Source organism: Hypanus sabinus, unplaced genomic scaffold (genome assembly GCF_030144855.1).
Source record: "Hypanus sabinus isolate sHypSab1 unplaced genomic scaffold, sHypSab1.hap1 scaffold_316, whole genome shotgun sequence".
Taxonomy (NCBI): Eukaryota; Metazoa; Chordata; class Chondrichthyes; order Myliobatiformes; family Dasyatidae; genus Hypanus; species Hypanus sabinus.
In genome coordinates this window covers 77,862-100,623 of record NW_026781227.1, presented here as the reverse complement: position 1 = coordinate 100,623, position 22,762 = coordinate 77,862, and the positions used below count along the sequence as shown (strand labels likewise).

The following is a 22,762-nucleotide window of genomic DNA, read 5'->3' as shown; positions in this document are numbered from 1 at the left end:
ATGCCTGATGGTTGAGGGGTAGTAATTGTTCCTGAACCTGGTGGTGAGAGTCCTGAGGCTCCTGTACCTTCTTCCTGATGGCAACAGTGAGAAGAGTGAATGTCCTGAGGTGGTAGAGGTCCCTGATGGTGAAAACTGCTTTCCTGCGACAGCGCTCCGTGTAAATGTGTTCAATGGTTGGGAGTGCTTTAACCGTTACTTTTGGTAAGGTTTTGCATTCAAGGGCATTGTTGTTTCCATACCAAGCTGTGATGCAGACAGTCAATATACTCTCCACTACACATCTATAGAAGTTGTTCAAAGTTCTGAAGGTCATGCTGAATCTTCGTAAGGATGTAGAGGTACAGCTGTGCTTTCTCTCACTCAGCTACATACTCTAGGAATTTGCAGTGGCTACCAACCCACAGATGATCCAGAGGAAACTGCTGTACCTGAAGAAAACAGATGCAGTCACAGAGAGAATATCGTCATTCTCATTGTAATCTGTAACCATCTGGAAGGAGGTACAGGAGCCCTAGATCCCATACCACCAGGTGCAGGAACCCTTCAACCATCAGGCTACTGAACCAACGTTGTTAACTTCATTCACCTCAATACTGAACTGATTCCATAACCTATTGATTCACTTTCATGGACTCTACAACTCATGTGCTCGATAGCTGTACCTATTTATTTATTATTATTACTATGATTTTTTTTTTTGTATTCACACAATTTGCTGTCTTTTCCACATTATCTGTTTGCCTGTCCTCAATGGTAGCAATGAGAAGAGGGCAGCTCTGAGTGATGGGGACCTTAATGACAAATGCCAACTTTCTGAGGCATTTGAATGTGCCCTTGATAATGGGAAGGATAGTGCCCATGATGGAGCTGGCTGAGTTTACAACCTCCTGCATCTTTCTCTGATTCTGTTCAGGAGTACCCTGATACCAAATGGTGATGCAACCAGTTAGAATGCACTCTGTGGTACATCTGTAGAAATTTGTGAGTGATCTAATCTATTGTTGTTTTCTATTGTTGCTATCTCCAGATGCTGTCAATTGCCACAATCCAATCCTCATCATTATTCCTGTGGTGGTAGGAGCAGCACTTCTTTTAATAATATCATTGATCGTTTGGAGATGCAGGAGAAATCATCAAGGTAACTTATGTTGAAAAAATAATAATAGTGTTCAGAAGACTCCTTAGTTAGTTCCTCAAGTTGAATCTGAACAGCTTATACTTCCTGTGCATTGCAAACCTGTGGTGCTAAACCCTCAACTTGTCAGTTTACTGACAGATGGGTGATGCTTACGTCACCCTCAATATTTCTATCATATTGAAGCCTTTAGATTTGATGGCCTGCAGGTAAGTACTTCTGGAAGGACCATGAAGAGGAAGCTGGAATGATTTAGGCAGTGGGATCTTGATAGATGCAAGGTTCATCGTCTGCTAAGATTGCAGGGTTCCAGTGTCTGCGAATCCAAGAGCCCTCTGGAAACTGCAGACCAAACACCACAAGACATAGAAGCAGAATTAGGCCATTTGGCCCATTGAGTCTGCTATGCCATTCAATTATGGCTGATCGTTTCTCCCCCTCCTCAGCCCCATTTCCCAGCCTTTTCCCAATAACCTTTGATGCCGTATCCAATCCAGAAACATAGAAACATAGAAAACAGGTGCAGGAGTAAGCCCTTCGGCCCTTCGAACATGCACCGCCATTCAGTATGATCATGGCTGATCATCCACCTCAGAAACGCTTACCTGCTTTCTCTCCATACCCCAGATCCCTTTAGCCACAAGGGCCATATCTAACTTCCTCTTAAATATAGCCAATGAACCGGCCTCAACCTTTTCCCGTGGTAGAGAATTCCACAGATTCACCACTACTTGTGTGAAGTAGTTCTTCCTCATCTCGGTGCTAAAAGGCTTCACCTTTATCCTTAAACTCTGACCCCTTGTTCTGGACTTCCCCAACATCGGAAACAATCTTCCTGCATCTAGCCTGTCAAATCCCTTTAGAATTTTATACGTTTCAATACGATCCCCCCTCAATCTTCTAAATTCAAATGAGTATAAGCCTAGTCGGTCCAGTCTTTCTTCATATGAAAGTCCTGCCATTCCAAGAATCAATCTGGTGAACCTTCTCTGTACTCCCTCTATGGCAAGAATGTCTTGCCTCAGATTAGGGGACCAAAACTGCACACAATATTCTAGGTGCGCTCTCACCAAGGCCTTGTACAACTGCAGTAGAACCTCCCTTTTCCAGTACTCAAATCCTTTTGTTATGAATTCCAACATATTATTTGCCTTTTTCACCGCCTGCCCACCTTCAATGACTGGTGTACAATGACACCCAGGTCTCGTTGCACCTCCCCTTCTCCTAATCGGCCACCATTCAGATAATAATCTGTTTTCCTGTTCTTGCAACCAAAGTGGATAACCTCACATTTATCCACATTAAATTTCATCTGCCATGAATTTGCCCACTCACCTAACCTATCCAAGTCACTCTGCATCTTCTTAGCATCCTCCTCACAGCTAACACTGCCGCGCTACTTTGTGTCATCCGGAAACTTGGAAATCCTGCATTTAGGTCCCTCGTCTAAATCATTAAGATATATTGTAAACGATTTGTGTCCTAGCACTGAGCCTTGCGGTACCCCACTAATCATGCCTGCCATTCTGAAAAGATCCCGTTTACTCCCACACTTTGCTTCCTGTCGGCCAACCAATTCTCTATCCACATCAATACCATACCCCAAATACTGTGTGCTTTAAGTTTGTACACTAATCTCCTGTGTGGGACCTTGTCAAAAACCTTTTGAAAATCTAAATATACCACATCCACTGGCTCTCCCCTATCCACTTTACTAGTTACATCTTCAAAAAATTTTATAAGATTCGTCAGACATGTAGAACCTATCAAGCTCTGCCTTAAATATACCCAACGACCTGGCATTGACAGCTGACTATGGTAACACATTCCACAAATTCACCACTCTGTAATGCGGTTGAAGGATTGAATGTGTGTGTGTTGGCAGGTGGGAGGGAGGTAGGGAGGGAGGGAGGGGGCTTGTTTCACTGTTGTTGCTTTGTTTTTTTGTTCCATTGTGTTCCCTGTGGTTCTGCTGAACATGACGGGCTTGGGTGTCTTTGTTGTTAATGCAAACAACCCCTTTCACTGTATTTTTGACGAACAAATAAATCCACCATTACGTAAAGTCACATCACCTCAACTTTGTGTGTCTGCCGGAACCTGGTATCCCTTCAACCCCTTGCTTACCGAAAATTTTCCTTAGAAATATTCCAAGTCTTTGAGTTTCTAAAGCCCATTTTTAACTTTGACAACTGTCATGTGCAGCATTTTTCGAAGTTAAGTTAGGAAGAAGCTGTACCATAAATGGCAGGGAGATTGTTGTAGAACAGAAGAGACGTAGAGATACTTTTCTGAAAGTGGAGACCCAGGTGAAGAATCAGTCAGGGTACTGACCACAAAATTCGGAATGAAATATTGCAACTGTAAATAGTATTGATGAGAATGCACTTGGAGTACAGTGTGCAGTCCTGGTCACCCATCGGCAGGAAGGATATGAACCCCCTTTGACAGGATGTTGTCAGTCTGAGGAATAAGTTATAAGCAGAGACTGGATGATCTGGTACAGGGGGTGGCCTAGAGGTTAAGGTGAATTGTCACAATCTTTTCCCCAGGAAAGTGGAATCTAAAACAGGAGCTTTCAGGTGAGATGGGAAAGGTTTAAAGGAGATCTGAGGGGAAAGATTTTCACACAAGGAATGATGAATATGTTGAAGGATTTGCTGGTACAAGAATTGGAAATGTAGTGCGCAAAATTCTTAGGCTTATACAGTATGTACGTCTTTACAGTTATCAAATAACACTTAATACTGCAGAGCTAATACAAAGCTGAATACTATTACTTCTGTTTCTCAGCCACCAATATACAGTACTGTCCAAGTGTCTTAGGCACCCTAGCTATATACAGAATATGTGCCTAAGACTTTTGCACAGGACTCACAGGACCGTATATATGTGCCGAAGACTTTTGCACAGGACTGTATGTGTTCTGTCACAGATGGTGAAGGTCCTGAATGAAAATGCTACCTTCTTGAGGTATCGCCTATTAACAAGAGTAGTGATATGTTTGTTGGGACTCTGGAGGACGGGCAAAGGCAGAATCTAAGGCAAATTTTAGAAATATCAATAATTGTGGGAAAGAAGTTTGGGAGCTATAGGTCAGTTATGGTAATCGGGTTGGGACAAGCTGCAGGAAGCAGACATTCTGAAAAATATTTATTGTTGCCACGAGATAATCCTCAGAATAATAATTTCCTTTGTTTTTCACATACTTTAGGACAAGCCGACATCACCAATGACCTGTGAGTATTGGTAACTTCTCCAGCGTTTGTTTCTTCATGGTTGCAAGCAGTTCAATGATGGTAAAATGACTGCGACTTCTGCAACTGTGTCAGATAACTTTAGACAGAAGCAAAAGCACTGTATCACTGAGGTTAAAAATTATCAGAATAAATTCCTCTTTTGCTGTATTTGGAAGAAATCAGGTGCTTTAAAAGCACTGACATTAATGGAACCCTGGAGCACACACAAAATGCTGGAGAAACTCAGCAGGTCAGGCAGCATCAATGGAGATGAATAATCATTCGGGACTGGAAGGGAAGGGGGCAAAAGCTAGATTAAGAAGGTGGGGAGGGGAAGGATTTCAAGCTGGCAGGTGAGGGGGGAAGGTGGGTATGTGGCGGAGGGGAAATGAAATGAGAAGCTGGGAGGTGATAGGTGGAAGATGTAATGGGCTGAAGGAGAAGAGATTTGATTGGAGAGGTCAGTGGAACATAGAGAAAGGGAAGCAGGAAGGACACCAAAGAGAGGTGATGGGCAGGTGAGGAGAAGAGAAGGGGTAATAGATGAGACAGATGGGGAATCGAAAAAGAGAGGAGGGAAAGAGAAGAGAAATTGAATAAAGTCGGACAAATTGATATTTATGCGATCAGGTTGGAGGCTTCTCAGATGGATTGTGAGGTGTTCCTCCTTCAACCTGACAGTAGCCTCATTGTGACTGTAGAGGCGTTCATGGCCTGATCTGTCAGAATGAGGATGGGAATTGGAATAGAAAGTAGAATTAAAATGGAGCCAAGTTTCAAATTTGCTTTCCCACCAATTCCTGTAGTAAATTTAACGTCGTCCGGCTACTAAGGTTAAATGTCCAGTGGCGTTTTGCAAAATAGGATAATCGAGCATTTTTGGGGTCAATGATAAACAAATTTATAAGCTGTACAGTGAAAAGCTGGTTTTGGAGATAAGGTCACAGATCTGTCTGTTAAATGGCATACTCTTGGTCCATATTCTTAGGAATGGAGTGGTAATGCACTAAAAGACTTAACAGATGAGATAAGCAGATAGTATTAATCTCCCCTGATGATGAATATATTTACAGGGGGCCATTTGAGACCTCATTCAGACCGGGGTGGGGGAGGAAGAAAGAGCAGCTATTTATAAATACTGGAGTTTTGATCACAATTATGTGAGGCAAAGCCAAAGGGGAAATTAAAGGAATATTGCTGTGAAGAATGTTCAGTGGTGGAGTATTAGTGAAATAAAAATCTTAATCATTTGAGAGTGAACATCATTCACCTTCACTGCAGGTAGGGTTGGGAGAGAGCGGCGTGTGGGGAGGGAAAAAGAATTGTGCAGAGGTGAAAGATTTGGTGAGCTGTTGGATTAATTGACAAAGAGAACATTTAATGGATGGTGTTTGATAATTAAGCAATTTTTAAATGATGGAAGTGTTCAAAGTTTTAAAGTAAATATATTATCAAAGCACATATGTAAATATCACCATATTCTACCTAGAGATTAATTTTCTTAAAGGCATTCTCAGTAATACAATAGAATCAATGCAAAATGACACATAAAATAAAATTATAAACAACCCAATGTGCAAAAGTAGACAAACTGTACAAATATAAAACAACAAAAATAATAATAAACATATAATACTGAAAAGATGAGTTATAGACTTCTTGAAAGTGAGTCCATAGGTTCTGGAATCAGTTTAGTGTTGAGATGAGTGAGGTACATGATCCTGATGGCTGTGGGGCTATAACTGTTCCTGAATGTGGTGGTGAGAGGAGAGCATGGCCTAGACGGCTGGGGTCCCGGATGATTGATGATTCTTTCCTGTGGCATGCTCTTTGTAAACTTACTCACTGGTGGCGAGGATATTACCTCTGATGATTTGCCTGTATGTTTGCATTAGATTAAATGAATTTACTAACATGTTCGCTTTCTTTTTCAAAGAAATAAATTAACTTATCTTACAATTCACTTCAAGTTCAACTCCACAGCGGCTGGTACGATGACATGTAGATCAACACTGACATCGCTCAGCGGGACTTGAAATAGCAACGAATGACATCATTCGACAGAAATATATCGGTTTCTCGTGTTGCAATTTGTGATATTAAATCAAATTGTGTCTTTAAAATGAATGTTAAATTGCTTTTTACAGCTGTTTTTTTTTTACCTCAGTGTTTATTTGATAGAGAGGGCAACCCAGTTAAACTTTACTAATGTTAAAGCTGGGAACTTTCTTAGGAATATGACGAGCATTTGTTAATTTCGCTAGTAGTAATTTGCAGGCTATGATTTGGAATGAAATTGGAAGAAAATACTGGAAATAAATGTGGAGAATATTTAAGGGAAATGTTGATTGGAAAGGTAAGGGGAAGAATCCCGAATGAGAAGGCAGGGAGAGGGGAAGGACTACAATCCAGCAGGTGATAGGTGAGATCCGGGTGAGTGAGAAGGTGGGTGGGTGGGGGAGAGATGATAAAGTAAGAAGCTAGTAGATAGGTGGAACAGGTAAAGGGCTGAAGAAGGAATTTGATAGGAAAGGACAATAGACCATACAAGAGAGGGAAGGAGGAGGGAGGTGATGGACAGTTGAGGAGAAGAGAAGGGTAACCATAATGGGAAATGAGAAGAGGGAGAGGGGAGAACTTACCAGAAGTTAGAGAGATCGATGTTCATGTAATCAGGTTGAAGACTACGTAGGAGGAATATGAAGTGTTTCTCCTCCAACACAAGTTTGGCTTTGTCATGTAGCAGAGATGTCCCCCTACCTCTCCAGTCCTGAAGATGGATCTCAGCCGGAAACGCCGCCTCTTTATTCCTCTCCATAGATGCTGCCTGACTTGATGAGTCCCTCCAGTATTTCCAGCAACCGCAAAATCTCTTTATGAACTGCCTTGATGTCAGACTGGAAAACAAGCTCATGCATCAGAGACAAAACTATCTATCAAATGTCTCGCCCTTCCGTTAGTGACTTGTAATGGGATCTGTCCATGCAGGGTGACTGGAAGGGAACATCCTACAGAATATATTATGAATGGTAACACACAGGACACAGAGAATGGTGATTGTTGCCTGTGGAATTCAGTTTCCTTTATTCTGCTTCTAAATAAATAAGACGAAGGAATGATACTCAAAAACTTCGAGCAAAAAGAAAAAAAAAAGATGAATGAGTAAGAAAGAAATAATTGAAATCAACCATTTATACTCACGGGAAGAAATAGAGAAGTCCATGATCGTGATACAGGTTTGAACCACAGTGGAACCAGTTGTTGGACTCATTATTCTACAACTTGTTTGATGTATGAGGAGCTTATGATGGTCCTGGGCCTGTACTCACTAGAGTTCAAAATAATGAGAGGGAATCTCATTTAAACCTATAGAATATTGGAAGGCCTACATAGATGAGTTGGGGTTCCTTAAGGTTGTGATGGCTGGGGGTGGGAGGGGGTGACAGTGGGGATAAGCGCTCGCTACCTATTAAATGCGACTAAACGTATGCGTCTAAGATAGCCTCTGACAAACAAGTCCAGCTCCTAGCCTTCACATGCAGTTTAGCTACAAAGCCTGATGGATCCATTTCTACTGACTGAAGAAGGGGCAAAGACGGGATACTGGCAACTTAAAACCAGTCACTTCAGTCAAATGGGGCTCATCAGTCGTGATTGATTGCTCATCTAGGAGAAAAATAAACTCTCGTCTCAAGCCTCCGTTGCCTTGCGGCTGTACCCATTCATGGGGAAGTCTTCGGGAGTAAACCCCTGAGGAAAAAGCCGGAGCTGGAGTCCCTAAGGCTGTCCTTGGTTGCGTTCAACACTGACTGACAACTGCTGCGACGCAGTTGGTGACAAACTGTATCGGCCTCTGTTGTTCCTTTGAATTCATCGGGGGAGCTTGCTATGTGGGTAACAGCTTGCTCTCCATATTGTACTTCCCTGGCTTGCGTGTCTCGTAGACAGCTGTGACGCAACACCCGTGGACAATCCTGACCAACGGATGGCCTCAAGATAGAACGGACGTAGAGAGACGCTTTCCTATAGAGAGTCAAGGACCAGAGGGCATAGCTTCAGAATGCAAAGATGTTGCTTTAGAATAAGGATGAGGAGGAATTTTTTAGCCAGAGTGTGTTGAATCTATGGAATTCATTGCCATGAACAGCTGTGGAGGCCAAGTCATTGGATATATTTAAAGTGGACGTTGATAGGTTCTTGATTAAACATGGGATCAAAGGTCACGGGGAGAAGGTAGGAGAACAAAGATGAGAGGGATAATAAATCAGTTATGATGGGATGGTGGAACAGACTCGATGGGCTGAATGGCCTAATTCTGCTAATAAATTTACAGTCTTATGGTCTTGATTGTTTTGTAGGGCCTAATGCCTAAAATTAGCGGCTGAATTTGTCTCCATGTTATAAGTTATACACCCACCAGCATAGTCTTAGAGTCAAGTCACGTTCCCTCTGAAGTGAGGTGTAATAATAAACTATGATTACAATACTTATCACATTGATAGAATTAATTTTTGCAATGCTTCATTTTGTGTAAGTGTAATGGATTTTGAAGTTGTGAATTGCAAAATTTAACTGAGCTCTCAAGTCTGTGTTTCAAATTGTTTCATATATTATTGTAGAGTGCTCTGCAATAATTGAATAGTCAGATCAGTGTGATAAATTATACACTCAGTGGCCACTTTACAATATGCAGTTGGTACCTGTTCATGGTCTTCTGCTGCTGCAGCCCATCCACTTAAAGTTTTGATATCACAAACAAGAGAAACTCTGCGGTTGCTAGAAATCCAAGCAACACACACAAAATGCTGAAGGATATCAGAAGGCCAGGCAGGATCAATGGAAAAAAGTGCAGTTGATGTTTTGGGCTGAGACGCTTCAGCAGTCCTGTCTGAAACGTGTACTGTACTCTTTGCATAAATGTTGCCTGGCCGCTGAGTTCCTTCAGCATTTTCCGTGTGTTGCTCAAGTTTTGATATGTTGGAGATGTTTTTCTACACATCACTTTTGGTGGCTATTTGAGTTACTCTCATCTTCCTATTAGCTTGAACCAGTCTGGCCATTCTCCTCCAACCTCTCTCAATGATAAGATGCTTTTTCCCAAGGAACTGCTCCTCACTGGATGTCTTTCTTTACTTTTGCACCAGTCTCTGCAAACTCTAGAGCTGGTTGTGTGTGAAAGTTCTATGAAATCAGCGGTTTCTGAAATACTTAATCCACCCTATCTGGCGCCAACAATCATTCCATGGCAAAAGTCACTTCGATCACATTTCCTCCCCGTTCTGATGTTTGGTTCGAACAACAACTGAACCTCTTGACCATATCTGCATACTTTTTATACATTGAGTTGGCTGATTGGATACCTGCATTAATGAACACGTGCATGGGTATATGTACATAACAAAGTGAACACAGAGGGTAGTTAAAGATGTTTAGATTTAATGTAACTTCTGTGAAGGCAATTTTCTCTGCAATTGTATTTCGGTACAATAAATTAGTTTCTAAACTTTGTGCTTGTGCTGAACTTTATAACTACACTTCTTCAACAAACCCCGGTGACTATCAAAACTGTATTATGGATTTATTCTTGCTGAACAGATAAACTGGTTTTCTTGTTTCATTGGATAAACAAATTTAAACATTCCTTTTCTAATTTGAAATCTTCATTACTTACCAACAACACCCTTTATTTCTTTAGCTGTATGGCATCAGAACAGTTCTCACTGACTAGCCGATGACAAAATAAAATTCTACTCATCTTCCGTATGTACCTCAGCTGCCGAGTTTGGACAGAGACTTAAGCGCCATGCCGAATCTGAAAGGTCCGTTACAGGCCGAATCGAGGCGGTAGGGTCCAGGCCTTGGAGAGCAGCGAGGCAATTGAACACAATGTTTGAACATCGATCTAGGCACCGGAACAGATTGAGGTGGCCAGGTTAGAATCCTGGCGGACCAGAATAGGAAGATCAGATTCAGACTGGGAGAGAGAACTGAAGTGGCAGGTAACTAGAAACACAGGGTGACCCTGGCAGACTGAATGGAGGTATTGTATAAAGCATCAGCCCAGTCTGTGTTTGTGCGGAGAATCCTCAAAACGTGTTTATGTTCTCTTGCATGGCATATTTTCAAATGCTTTTTGTAAAATCACTGCTCCACGTAGATCTGTCCAGCCTACACAAAGTACTCCAACAGTTTAGTTAAATACACTCGGTGGCCACTTTATTAGGTACCTCCTTCAGCTGCTTTAGCCCATCCACTTCAAGATTCAATGTGTTGTGCATTCAGAGATGCTCTCTGCACACCACTACCGTAACACATGATTCTTTGAGTTACTGTTGCCTTCCTGTCAGCTTGAACCAGTCTGGCCATTCTCCTCTGACCTCTCTCATGAACAAGATGATTTCACCCACAGAACGGCCACTCACTAGATGTTTTTTTTTTTTGCACCGAACTCTAGAGGCCACTGTGTGTAAAAAAAAACTAGCAGATCAACATTTTCTGAGATGCTCAAACCACCCTGTCTGGCGCCAACAATTATTGCAAGGTTAAATTCACTTTTCTTCCCCGTTCTGACGTTTGGTCTGAACAACAACTGAACCTCTTGACATGTCTGCAAGCTTTTATGCATTGAGTTGCTGCCTTATGACTGGTTGATTAAATACTTCTCAGTAAGATGGTAAAGAAGCTGGACATGTTGCAGACCGTGTGACAATCTGCTACAGGAGGGCGTCGGAGTCGGTGTGCCGTCTAACAAAAGGCGCAAGTGATTGTCTTGGGACATTTTTCCTGTGACCGCAAGATCCTGTAGGACATTGGTAATGTAGAATACTACATGTCTGGTTCACTGTTTCATGGGTGAGACAGACAGTGGGGCAGCTGCGTGGCCTTGGTTGTAGCATGGACCAGGCCCTCTTGCTGCGGGATCGCCTGTTGTAGCCGCCTGAGAGAAGATGCCGGAAGCGGTGTGGCATGGTGGGTGTCCATGCTGGGCTGGGGATTGGTCCGTCCCATTGGTGCTGCCCTCTGGTGTTCACTCAGTGGATGACAAGCTGGATTGTGTTCATCTGAGGTAACACTAGTACATAATGATCAGGTTGCTGTGAGCTTCCTCTTGCCGGCCATATCCTCTGCACCATCAGTCTACAGGACATAACGCTCAGGACCTGGGCTGCATTATCATTAGTAACACAGTGGCGCAGCAGGTCAGGCAGCATCTATGGAGATGAATAAACAGTTGATGAGCTGATGAGTCAAGCCAAGACCCTTCCTCAGTTCTGAGTTCTTACAGCATTTTGTTTGTGTTATTCTGGATTTCCTGCATCTGCAGACTGTCTCGTCTTTAATTGTTATGTTTTTTTGTGTGTCTGTATGTTTACTACTATCATAGTTACATGTGAAACCCATTCTCCACCCTGGTTTCCTTGGACTGTATAAGTTTAGGGAATACCCACTCCGATCCCGCCAAACCCGTGAGATTGAGACGGCTCTCCCACCCCAAACCGTGGTTAGTGTTAATTTGCAACAACTCAGTGCCAAGAAACAACAGACAGCACACTGCAAACGATTAAAGGAATTATATTTACGAACGTTAATTTGACTAAAGTGTTAGTAAAGAAAAAAAAAAGAATAAAATAAAAAGGGTCCATTATAATTAAACAGTCAAATATGCACAAGCTGAAGCTCAACTTTTCCAACTTGTAACAATAATATTTACCGATCCTCAGTAGATCCCGGCACCTGTCTCGTTCGAATCACGGTCCCCCGCCGGGTCGAATCGTACGACCGGTTCGTTCCTGCATTCTCCCTCTTCAGCTCCCGTCAAACAAACGCTTAACCCGAAACGTCGACTGCCTGTTCATTTCCATAGACGCTGCCTGATCTGCTGACCCCCCCCCCCCCGCAGTGTATTTCTAACTTGTTTGTGTGTCTTCTACCAGGACAAGAGGTACAACATATATACTGTATTTATTATTTTTCAATCATTTTCTCATCTGCGTAGAATTTTCTTATCCTTTGTTTCAAGGGGCTCACCAGCAGATCTCTAAACAGTCCATGAACACTACCTCGCCATTCCACTTCTGCACTCGTTGTTTTTATTCATTTATTCTTAAACTGTAACCTATAGTAATTGTTTAATGTCTTGAACTGTATTACTGCCACAAAACAACAAATTTCGCAACGTATGTCAGTGACAATAAACTTGATTCTGATTCTAATGCTGATAATGCCACCCAAGTTCAATATGGATGACATCGATCATTAAGGATTCCCATCACACAGGACATGTCCTCTTCCCATTTCTACCTTCAGTGAGGAGCAACCGGATCCTGAATTCACACACTCAGCATTTTACAAACAAATTTTTCCCTGCCACCATTAGATTTCACGAAGTCATTAATTCGTCATGTGGATGATGTATGACGTGGGCCATCGTGGTCTTTCCACTACCATGGTTGTTCTCAGCAAATTTTTCTCCAGAAGTAATTTACCATTGCCTTCTTCTTTACAAGACAGGTGACCCCAGCCATTATCAATACTCTTCAGTGATTGTCTGTCTGGCATCAGTGTCGTATAACCAGGACTTGTGATGTTCACCAGCAACTCATGAGACCATCCACCAACTGCTCTCATTGCTTTATGTGACCCCGATTGGGGGGCTAAGCAGGTACTACCCCTAGCCCAAAAGTGACCTGCAGGCTAACGAAGGGAAGAAGATGCCTTACACCTCCTTTGGTAGAGACAATTTCCACACCGACACCCCTCATGGTCACAACCTCACCTCAGTATATTGCTTTCTTTTCTCACTATTTTTTATGTATTTATTTCTGTAATTTACAGATTTTTTCAATGTCTTGCTGCCAGAAAACAGCAAGCTTCACAGCATATGTCAGTGATTCTGATTCTGATTCTAAATGTGGGTCTCTTACAGACTGAACAAGGGAGAAACACAGACAAGAGGACAGAACACAGTACAAGAGGACAGCAAATGCGACACACTGTAGAAGTGGAGAGGGCAATAAAGCCACTGGTGTTGGGATGATGTAAGGGACAGAGGGACTGGCAGTGACAGGGAAGAAACGTATTTAGTTTCCTGATGTAGACAGAAATGTATAGACAGATATACACACAATGCTGGAGGCAGCATCTGCGGAAAAGTGTACAATTGACGTTTCGGGACAAGAGCCTTCAGGTCCAGCATCTGCAGACTGTCTCCTGTTTATGACTGGATAGACAGATTACTGAATCAAGATTCAGAATTGTTTAATGTCATCTCCAGCACACAAATATAAAGGAGAATGCAATAATTGTTACTCTGGATCTCATAATGCACAAAAAAACACAATAAGATAGAGAACCCAACAATAAAAAAAACAATAAATATAATTACTCAAGATACACAGACTGATTATCTGTGCCCAAAGTGAGACTAGATACAAGAGTGCCTGTACATAAGGCAGGGGTTCCAACCTTTTTAATGCCTTGGACCAATAGTATTACTCAAAGGGTCTGTGGACACCATATTGGGAACCCATGACATAAGGTGACTTAGATAGATTGATAGATAGATAGAAATAGAGAGAGAGTTTGAGCAGGAAGGAGTGAGAAACTGAAAAAAAAAATGAAGAGGACATATACAATAAAAATTAAAGCAAATAAGGAAGGAAAGATAAAAAGAAGACGAAAATGGAAAATGAGCGAAGAAATGGAGGGTAAGAGACATCTTCAGAATGGAAGGAGAGTTAGAGAAGGAGACAGTAGATAGAGACGGAGAGGATTTGGAGACAGAATGAGAGTAGGGATAAGGAGAGGGAAAGAGAATTAGAAACATAGAAAACCTATAGTACAATACAGGCCCTTCGGCACAGAAAGTTGTGTTGAACATGTCCGTACCTTAGAAATTACTAGAATTACCTATCGCCCTCTATTTTTCTAAGCTCCATGTACTTATCCAGGAGACTCTTAAAAGAACTTATCGTATCCGCCTCCACCAGCGTTGCCGGCAGCCCATTCCACGTACTCGACACTCTCTGAGTAAAAAAGTTACCCCGACATCTCCCCTGTACCCACTCCCCAGCACCTTAAACCAGTGTTCTCTTCTGGCAACTATTTCAGCCCTCGGAAAAAAAGCCTCTGACTATCTACATGATCAATGCCTCTCATTAAGAGAAGGTCAAGCTTACTGTTAGGTAATGTGAAGCAGAACATGAAATAAAAGTAGAGGAAGAATCAGATTTGTTATCACCGGCATGTGTCGTGAAATTTGTTAACTTAGCAGCAGCAGTTTAATGCAGTACATAACATAGAAGAAGAAAAAAATAATAGTAAAAAATAAAAAGGAGAGCAGCCATTATGGAATAATAAACAATATGAGAATGTAGGGGTTAAAATGGCTCTCAAATTGAAATGGATTTCCAGAGTCTCAACACTAAACACAGAAAACTCGACAGCTTTCTGTGTTCCAGTCCAGTTGTTCACCATGAACGTGGGTTACACTGCCATCAATTGGCCGGACCGGGGAAGCACACGCATCGCATACATTTCCAATGTTAACAGGCAAGACGGCGTCTGTGAAAAGGAGTCGACGTTTTGGGCCAAGAATTTCAACAGGACAGGGGTAAAAGGTGAGAGGTCAGGACAAGAAGGTGGGGGGGAAGAAGAAGTACAAAGTGGTAGGGGATAAACACAAAGGGAGAGACGGAAATACCGGAAGATGGAGATGTCGATGTCCATGCCATAAGATTGGAAGTTACTTTGACGGAATAAGAGGTGTTACTCCTCCAGTGTGAGAGTGGCCGTAGCGAGGTAGAATAGTGGGCTATAGATATGTCGGACAGGGAATGGGGATAGAAAGGAAACGGTTGGCTGCTGGAATATTTAGTTGTTTATGCTGAGGTGCTCGACAATGCATTCATTAATTAGAAAAATGGTCTCGGCGAGAGCGATGACTGTTCATATATTTCCTCAGATGCTGCCTGACCTGTTGACTTCCTCCAGCATTCTGTCTGTGCTGCAATTCATTCGATGAACGGTTTGCTGCGTTGACGATCTTCGTAAGCCTGGATGCGACATTAGTTTGAGGCCCTTCACTATATACAGGACATACAAACAACTTAATCCGTTTTATATAATACTATTGTAATATCTATCACCGAAACAGTTCTCAGTGAAACAGACCAGCCAATGACAATACAGCATTGGTCTATGACGTCCATGTCCATGGAGCCAAGGAACGACATGAACAACAATAACAATCATGAAACCGAGAGGAGAGTCTGAGCGTGTTTCGCAGCAACTTTCACCGACGTAGAATCGTTTTTCAGATTTTGGAATTTCGTGTCAAGCTACCCACACCTCATCACAATTGGGATTTCACTTGAATTACATCATGATTATTTTTACCCCAGCTGTTGCAAAACACGTCAGCCTTGTGTAGTATTGAATATTCAGTGTGCTGGAGCGAGTATAAATGAATGACCGTGGAGATTCATCAGCTCAGAGTTTCTTCAGCGAGATCGCGGGCAGCTGGAATACAGGTTGAATCTCACCAATATGCTTGAAACATTTTTCCGTGTGAGAAAGATATATTTCTTGATCATTGCCGTTATTGGTGTTCCTGGTAAGGGTAGAGGCGAGCTAACATTTGCGGTTCTGTATGCGTGGTCTTTGCACTCGGTCATTTACCGACAGCGTTGTGATACCGGTGTATCAGAGAGTGTGGTGCAGACATTGTGACAAAACTCTGTGTTCGTTCAGAAGGTCCCTTGTCGTTTAATCCTTAATCTCGACTGAAAATAAGGCGGCAGTTGAAACAGATGTAAAGTGGAAGATAGAATAAATAGATACATTATGCGGATTCATGACAGACAGTTGTGATTTATCAATGCAAAGTCTCTGTCAAAGTAAACTGCGATATTCCAGCGCGTTCCACACCTTTACGGGCTACATGGTGTTAATCCGTATCAATAGCGTAACATGTTTTACATTCAGATATATCGGGTTGCGCTGTGTTTACAAAAAATTGCTACAAATTTACAGGATCGCGGAAGGGGATCGCCGGCGAGATTCAGGGGAGATCAGTAGACATCACTTGTGAGTTAGACTCCGAACAATTGTGAGATTCCAAAATTAAAATAAGCGTCTGTGTGCGTTTTAGTACACTAGGGTTCGTTTCCGTGTGCTACTCTACAGAGGGAGTTCAGAGCCAATCCAGCAGTGTCTGTTGGAGGTCGGACGGGGTAAGGTACATGTGATACTCCGCTCTGGAACAATGAGTGAAGAACCAATCCAGCAGTGTCTGTTGGAGGTCGGACGGGGTAAGGTACATGTGATACTCCGCTCTGGAACAATGAGGAAAGAGCCAATCCAGCAGTGTCTGTTGGAGGTCGGACGGGGTAAGGTACATGTGATACTCCGCTCTGGAACAATGAGTGAAGAGCCAATCCAGCAGTGTCTGTTGGAGACCGGACGGGGTAAGGCACATGTGATACTCCGCTCTGGAACAATGAGTAAAGAGCCAATCCAGCAATGTCTGTTGGAGACCGGACGGGGTAAGGTACATGTGATACTCCGCTCTGGAACAATGAGTAAAGAGCCAATCCAGCAGTGTCTGTTGGAGACCGGACGGGGTAAGGTACATGTGATACTCCGCTCTGGAACAATGAGTGAAGAACCAATCCAGCAGTGTCTGTTGGAGACCGGACGGGGTAAGGTACATGTGATACTCCGCTCTGGAACAATGAGTGAAGAGCCAATCCAGCAGTGTCTGTTGGAGACCGGACGGGGTAAGGTACATGAGATACTCCGCTCTGGAACAATGAGTGAAGAACCAATCCAGCAGTGTCTGTTGGAGACCGGACGGGGTAAGGTACATGTGATACTCCGCTCTGTAACAATGAGTGACGAGCCAATCCAGCAATGTCTGTTGGAGGTCGGACAGGGTAAGGTACATGTGATACTCCGCTCTGGAACAATGAGTAAAGAGCCAATCCAGCAGTGTCTGTTGGAGACCGGACGGGGTAAGGTACATGTGATACTCCGCTCTGGAACAATGAGCATCGCAGCATTTAGAATAATACTGCAGTAATTTTGGAACAATCACTAAAAGAGGCAAATATTTTGAAAAACATACATTGGTTTTCCTTTGTAAAGTGGATGGTTTAAGCACTGACGTCCAAAATACATGCAAAAGCAATAAAATCGGGAAATAGAACTTCCCGATTGCAATCGGCCACTGTCAATCTAGTTGCAGAATTTTTTTAAAAAGGGAAACAACCGGGACCCCTGTTCGCGGATGGCAAACGGGCGTTAAGGAGGAGGCGGAGACGTGCGAACGGGAGATAGAAGCGGAGGGAGCGGGGCGGGACTTTGCCTTCTGAGGTGATTCCAGAACGTATGCGACGGAAAAGCAGCAAACATCTTCGCCGAGAAACTGCCGAGGTATCCAAGCTTTGTATATGTCAAAAAACTGATCGTTGGACATTTGTAATGATTTCTCCAAACGAAAGCACATTCGCCGATTCGTTGACAATGCCTCCTTCCAAAAGCCTGCTCTTCTTTCAGGATCGAGTACTATTACCATTCAGCCGGCATGCATGCAGTTGTAAGATAAATCTGCCACTCCCGCTTTACACTTTTTGAACTCCATAAATGCGTTGTCTGCAAATTTTCATTGTTCTCAATTTTCAGTACATCTGATTGCTGAGACGCATGTTGCGGCGTGACAGTAATTCACCCATTCTTTCTGCTGTTTTTCCAGTGAATTTAGTGGCGATTGTGATCCTGTCCCGGGGAAAGTGCGGCCTCTCCATCTGCACCACTCGCTACCTGGTGGCCATGGCAACGGCGGATCTATTAACCATCATCTCTCAAACTTTTTTGGGGCGAAGTAATTATTACTTCCCCGGGACTTTTCTGGACATAACCCCCGTATGCAGAATGAGCTATATCCCGTTAAGGGCAGCCACTGACTGTTCTGTCTGGTTCACCGTCACCTTTACGTTTGATCGGTTTGTCGCCATCTGTTGCCAAAAGCTGAAAGTAAAATTTTGCACCGGCAAAACTGCGGCTGTAGTATTGACAACAACCGGCATTCTTTTCTGTTTTAAAAATGTGCCCTACTTCTTTATGTATCGTCCAATGAAAGTAATTGATAATATACCCTGGGGCTGCATTCGCAAATCGAGCTACTATACCGATCCCGGCTGGGTGGGATATAGCTGGCTTTCTACCGTCCTAACGCCATTACTCCCGTTCGTGTTAATACTGTTGTTCAACGCTCTGACAGTCAGACACATTTTGGTGACTAGTCGCGTCCGTAAGGGGCTGAGGGGTCAGAGCAAGGCGGAGAACGGCAGTGACCCGGAGATGGAGAGCAGGAGGAGGTCTGTGATCTTACTTCTCACCATCTCCGGAAGCTTCATCATCCTGTGGTCGGTAAAAGTTGCCGAATTCCTTTATTACACCATCGCCGGATTGGATCAGAATAGTTACAACGATTCGGAATACATATTTCAACACACCGGATACATGCTGATGGTATTAAGTTGCTGCACAAACACGTTTATTTACGGGGTTACTCAGTCCAAGTTCAGAGAGCAGTTCATCAGCGCAGCGAAATATCCACTCACGTCAATTATTCAACTAATTAATAAACAAAATATCTAAGTTCTTCTCAGAGGCTGTCCAGTTTTTATTTTCCCATCTCGACACGACAGAACTGACGGTCATCGGAGAACGTGGCAGCTGCAACAGTGGTTGAGAGCCCCAGCGACACCCAGATTCGGAAGAGGCTCTTGGGCAACTGCAGCCGGCGACTTCCACCTCCCACCGGTCATGAAACTCAAACCACCTTCTGTTTGTATGTTTCACCACATTCCCGCTGCCGTTACCGCCACACGTCTATCGGTAACAAATCCCGCCCTCCGGTGTAAATGTTCACTGGTCAAGTGATCGGGATATCTGTTGCTTCTCGGTGACGGTGAGGAAATGGAGCACCGAGCGGAAACGCTGCCGGCACAAGGAGAACGGGCGGAATTCACACCGAGGATCAGCTCGGGACCGCTCCGTGCTCGCAGTGAGTAGAGAACACCGCAGAGAGATTTAACTGTTCCCATCCAACATTGGATCGGCACGTCCGCCAACACGAATTGAGCATTCAACGTCCAGACTGAATTAAACTGTTGTAAGTTACTCTGATGAGTTGGATAGTTTCTGGATTCTCTTGGTATTTTCTCTTTTTTTCGTCTTGCTGGTCTTTTATCGCGCATCTTATTAGTTATCTGTTAATTACCTGATCCTATATTGCCACAGAGGGAATGGAAAATCCAACAACACCTCCGTTTGAATGAGTGCAGCTCGCTCACAGATTTCTTCCCTCCCCTCTACACGGTGCATCCTTCCTATCCATTCCTATCCCTCACCATTCTCCCAGCCCACTCCAACCACACCGTATCCCCTCCTATCCCTCAGACTTGTCCCTACATCCTTTCGTACTCTCCTTCCCCCTTGCCCCTTTCTCACTCTTCTCACTAACACTTTCTTTCACTCTCACTTCTCCCCTCCTTTCAGCCTACAGCCCTCCTCAATTCAATTCAATTTAAATTTAATGGTCATCTATCCATATATGAACACTCATGAGTACAGCCAGAGAAGACGGCGTTGCCACGGGGTCAAGATGCGAACACACTTTACCAAAACTCACACACAGTAAGCACAGACAAGATCATGATGAATAAGAGTCCCAAGGCCCACCCTCCCACTACACGACCACCTCACCTCCCGTGACGTCGCGGACGCATGCGTACGTCAACAATCCCAAAAAGAATATCAGTAAAACACACAACGACGCAGGGTAGACATAGTTTAACACTGGACTCCCCAGTCCACCGATATCAACTGCAGACGGTCTCCCGACGCCCGCTAGACGACCGACTCCTACCAGGCGAATCCATGGCTTTGAGACCCAGACATCCCTTTTACAAAGCAGAACGAGACATATATATTCCAGACCCACTCTGATTGAGTTCAGCTTGAAATTTCATAGGGAGGAAGTAAAGTCTGCTGTAGCAGTGTTTCAGTGGATTAAGGGGAATTACTGTGCTAAGTGAGAGAAGCTGGCCAAAGTCAATTCGAAGGAGCTGCTGGCTGGGATGTCAGCAGAGGAGCAATGGCGTGCAGAGAGCGGGAGAGACTGGGGAGAGGGGGGGTTTAGTCAGTGACACGAGACGGTGAGAGACTGGAGCTATGGAGAGAGTAACGGAGGGGTGGAGAGAATCGGAGACGAAAAGGTGTCTGCGGTGAGAGAGAGTGACGCATCGATGGTGGGGATAGGGGAAAGCCTGGCAGTACAGACAAGGGTGACAGGGAGACTTTGGAAAGAGTAAGACGAAGGGGGCGGAAATACCAGTGGGAAAGGAGACTGGGAGAGAGAGCCGAAGGGAGAGACACGGGGACGGAGAGTCGGACGCGAGAGAGAGAGAGACTGAGGGAGGTTACGTCATGGAGGGAGAATGTGGGAGAGACGGAGCAGTCAGGGAGCGAGTGCCTGGGAGCAGTGAGAGAGAGAGACTGGAGAAAGGGAGAGACTGTGGACGGAGACGATCTGGAATAGACTGACTGGATGACCGGAGCGCTGAAGAGAGTGAGAAGAGTGAGACCAGGGCGGGATGTGGTGACGAGACAGAGAGAGAGAGAGAGAGAGAGAGAGAGAGAGAGAGAGAGAGAGAGAGAGAGAGAGAGAGAGAGAGAGAGAGAGAGAGAGAGAGAGAGAGAGGGGAGAGAGGGGGGAGAGAGAGAGAGAGAGGAGAGAAAGAGAGGGGGGAGAGAGAGAGAAGGAGAGGGGGGGAGAGAGAGGGGGAGGGGAGAGAGAGAGAGGGGAGAGAGAGAGAGAGAGAGAGAGAGAGAGAGAGCATGAGGTGTGAGAGAGATCTTGAATGCGGCGAGTGGCCATGGTGAGCAAAATTTGGAGTGGGTATAGATGTTGGGTGTGGATAAAAATTTGGGTTCGGAAGAGAGATCGGAGAGGGGATGGAGTTGGGTTGAGGAGAGAACAGTATGAAGAGAGTGACCGGGACATAGACAGGCGGCGAGAAAGGTTGAAACCTGGGAGAGAGATTGAGGGGAGAAAGAGACTGGAGTATAGAGAGTCTGGAGGGCAGAGAGATGGGGGATAGGTGGGGACTACGAATGACCGAAAGAGAGAGACTGGGCTGCGGAGAGACGGGAGAGAGTGACTGCGAAAAAGAGTCCAGTGGGATGGCGACGAAACTGGGGGTTATAGAAAGACAGATGGATGGAAAGAAAGACTGGAGATTATAGTTTGGGAGAGAAGTACGATGAGGTAGATGGGGAGAGAAAGCGGGGTAGAGAGGTACGGGGGAGAGAGACGGTTGAGATTTGCAGAAGCAGAATGGGATGAGAGGTTAACTGTGGGAGAGAGACACTGGGTAGTAAGATAGACTGCATAGAGTGTGACACTGGGCAGAGAGATGGAAGAGAGAAAGACTGGGTAGAGAGAGACTGACGTAGATAGAGAGAAGGGGAGAGTGGGACTGGTGAATAAAGACACTGGGGGAGTGGGTGACAGGTAGAGAGAGTGGGTAGAGGAACAGACTCGCCGAATGAGGCTGTGGGGATAGAAAGTGTCGGATGAGAGACACAGTGGTTTCTGAGAGATGCTGAGAGAGAGAGAGAGAGAGAGAGAGAGAGAGAGAGAGAGAGAGAGAGAGAGAGAGAGAGAGAGAGAGAGAGAGAGAGAGAGAGAGAGAGAGAGAGAGAGAGAGAGAGAGAGAGAGAGAAGGCCAAGAGGCGAAGAGGAGTAGAATGCACAGCGAGCAGGGGAGGAGAAATACTAGATCAAAAGACAGGGGGAAGAGAAACTGCGGAGAGAGAAATTTTGTGGAGAGATAGACTGGGCGAAAGAGACTGGAAGAGAAAGACGGCACAGGAGTGCCAGTGGAGTAAGGGACACAGAGATCCTAGGGTGAGAGAGAGACTGAGGGGTAGAGGGAATGACTGTGGATTGAGACGAACTGGGGAGGAGGAGACGGGGAAAGAGAATGCGGAACGAGAGAGACGAGGGCAGGGACACTTGTGAGCGATAGAGACGAGCAGAAAGCGGGCGAGAAAAACGGGTGACACAAAAGGTCAGGGTAGTTAAGATGTGGAGGGAGAGAGTTGGAGGCGAAAGAGAATGGAGAACACTGCAGGAAGAAACGGGTGGGAGTGAACCTACGGTGAATAGCGAGAAAGAGAGAGAACTAGAGACGGAACGAAGAGACTGGGAGAGAGAGAAAATCAGGGAGACAGAGGCTCCGGATTGCTGAGAAGACGGAAAGTAAGGAGGGAAATTGAGACGGGGAGAGACACTGAAGATTGAGAGAAAGAGCAA

The 22,762-nt window shown here is 44.4% G+C and overlaps 1 protein-coding gene across 1 annotated transcript in view; it reads left to right on the top strand.

Annotated features, from left to right (window-relative positions):
- Nucleotides 1-9,877, top strand: part of LOC132388400 (uncharacterized) — an 83,613-nt gene extending 73,736 nt beyond the window's left edge. The window contains exons 22-24 of the mRNA XM_059960752.1: nt 1,031-1,141; nt 4,353-4,377; nt 6,348-9,877. Coding sequence (XP_059816735.1) covers nt 1,031-1,141; nt 4,353-4,377; nt 6,348-6,375 — 164 coding nt within the window. The 3' untranslated portion in view covers nt 6,376-9,877. The remainder of the gene's footprint in view (nt 1-1,030; nt 1,142-4,352; nt 4,378-6,347) is intronic.
- The last annotated feature ends 12,885 nt before the right edge of the window (nt 9,878-22,762 follow it).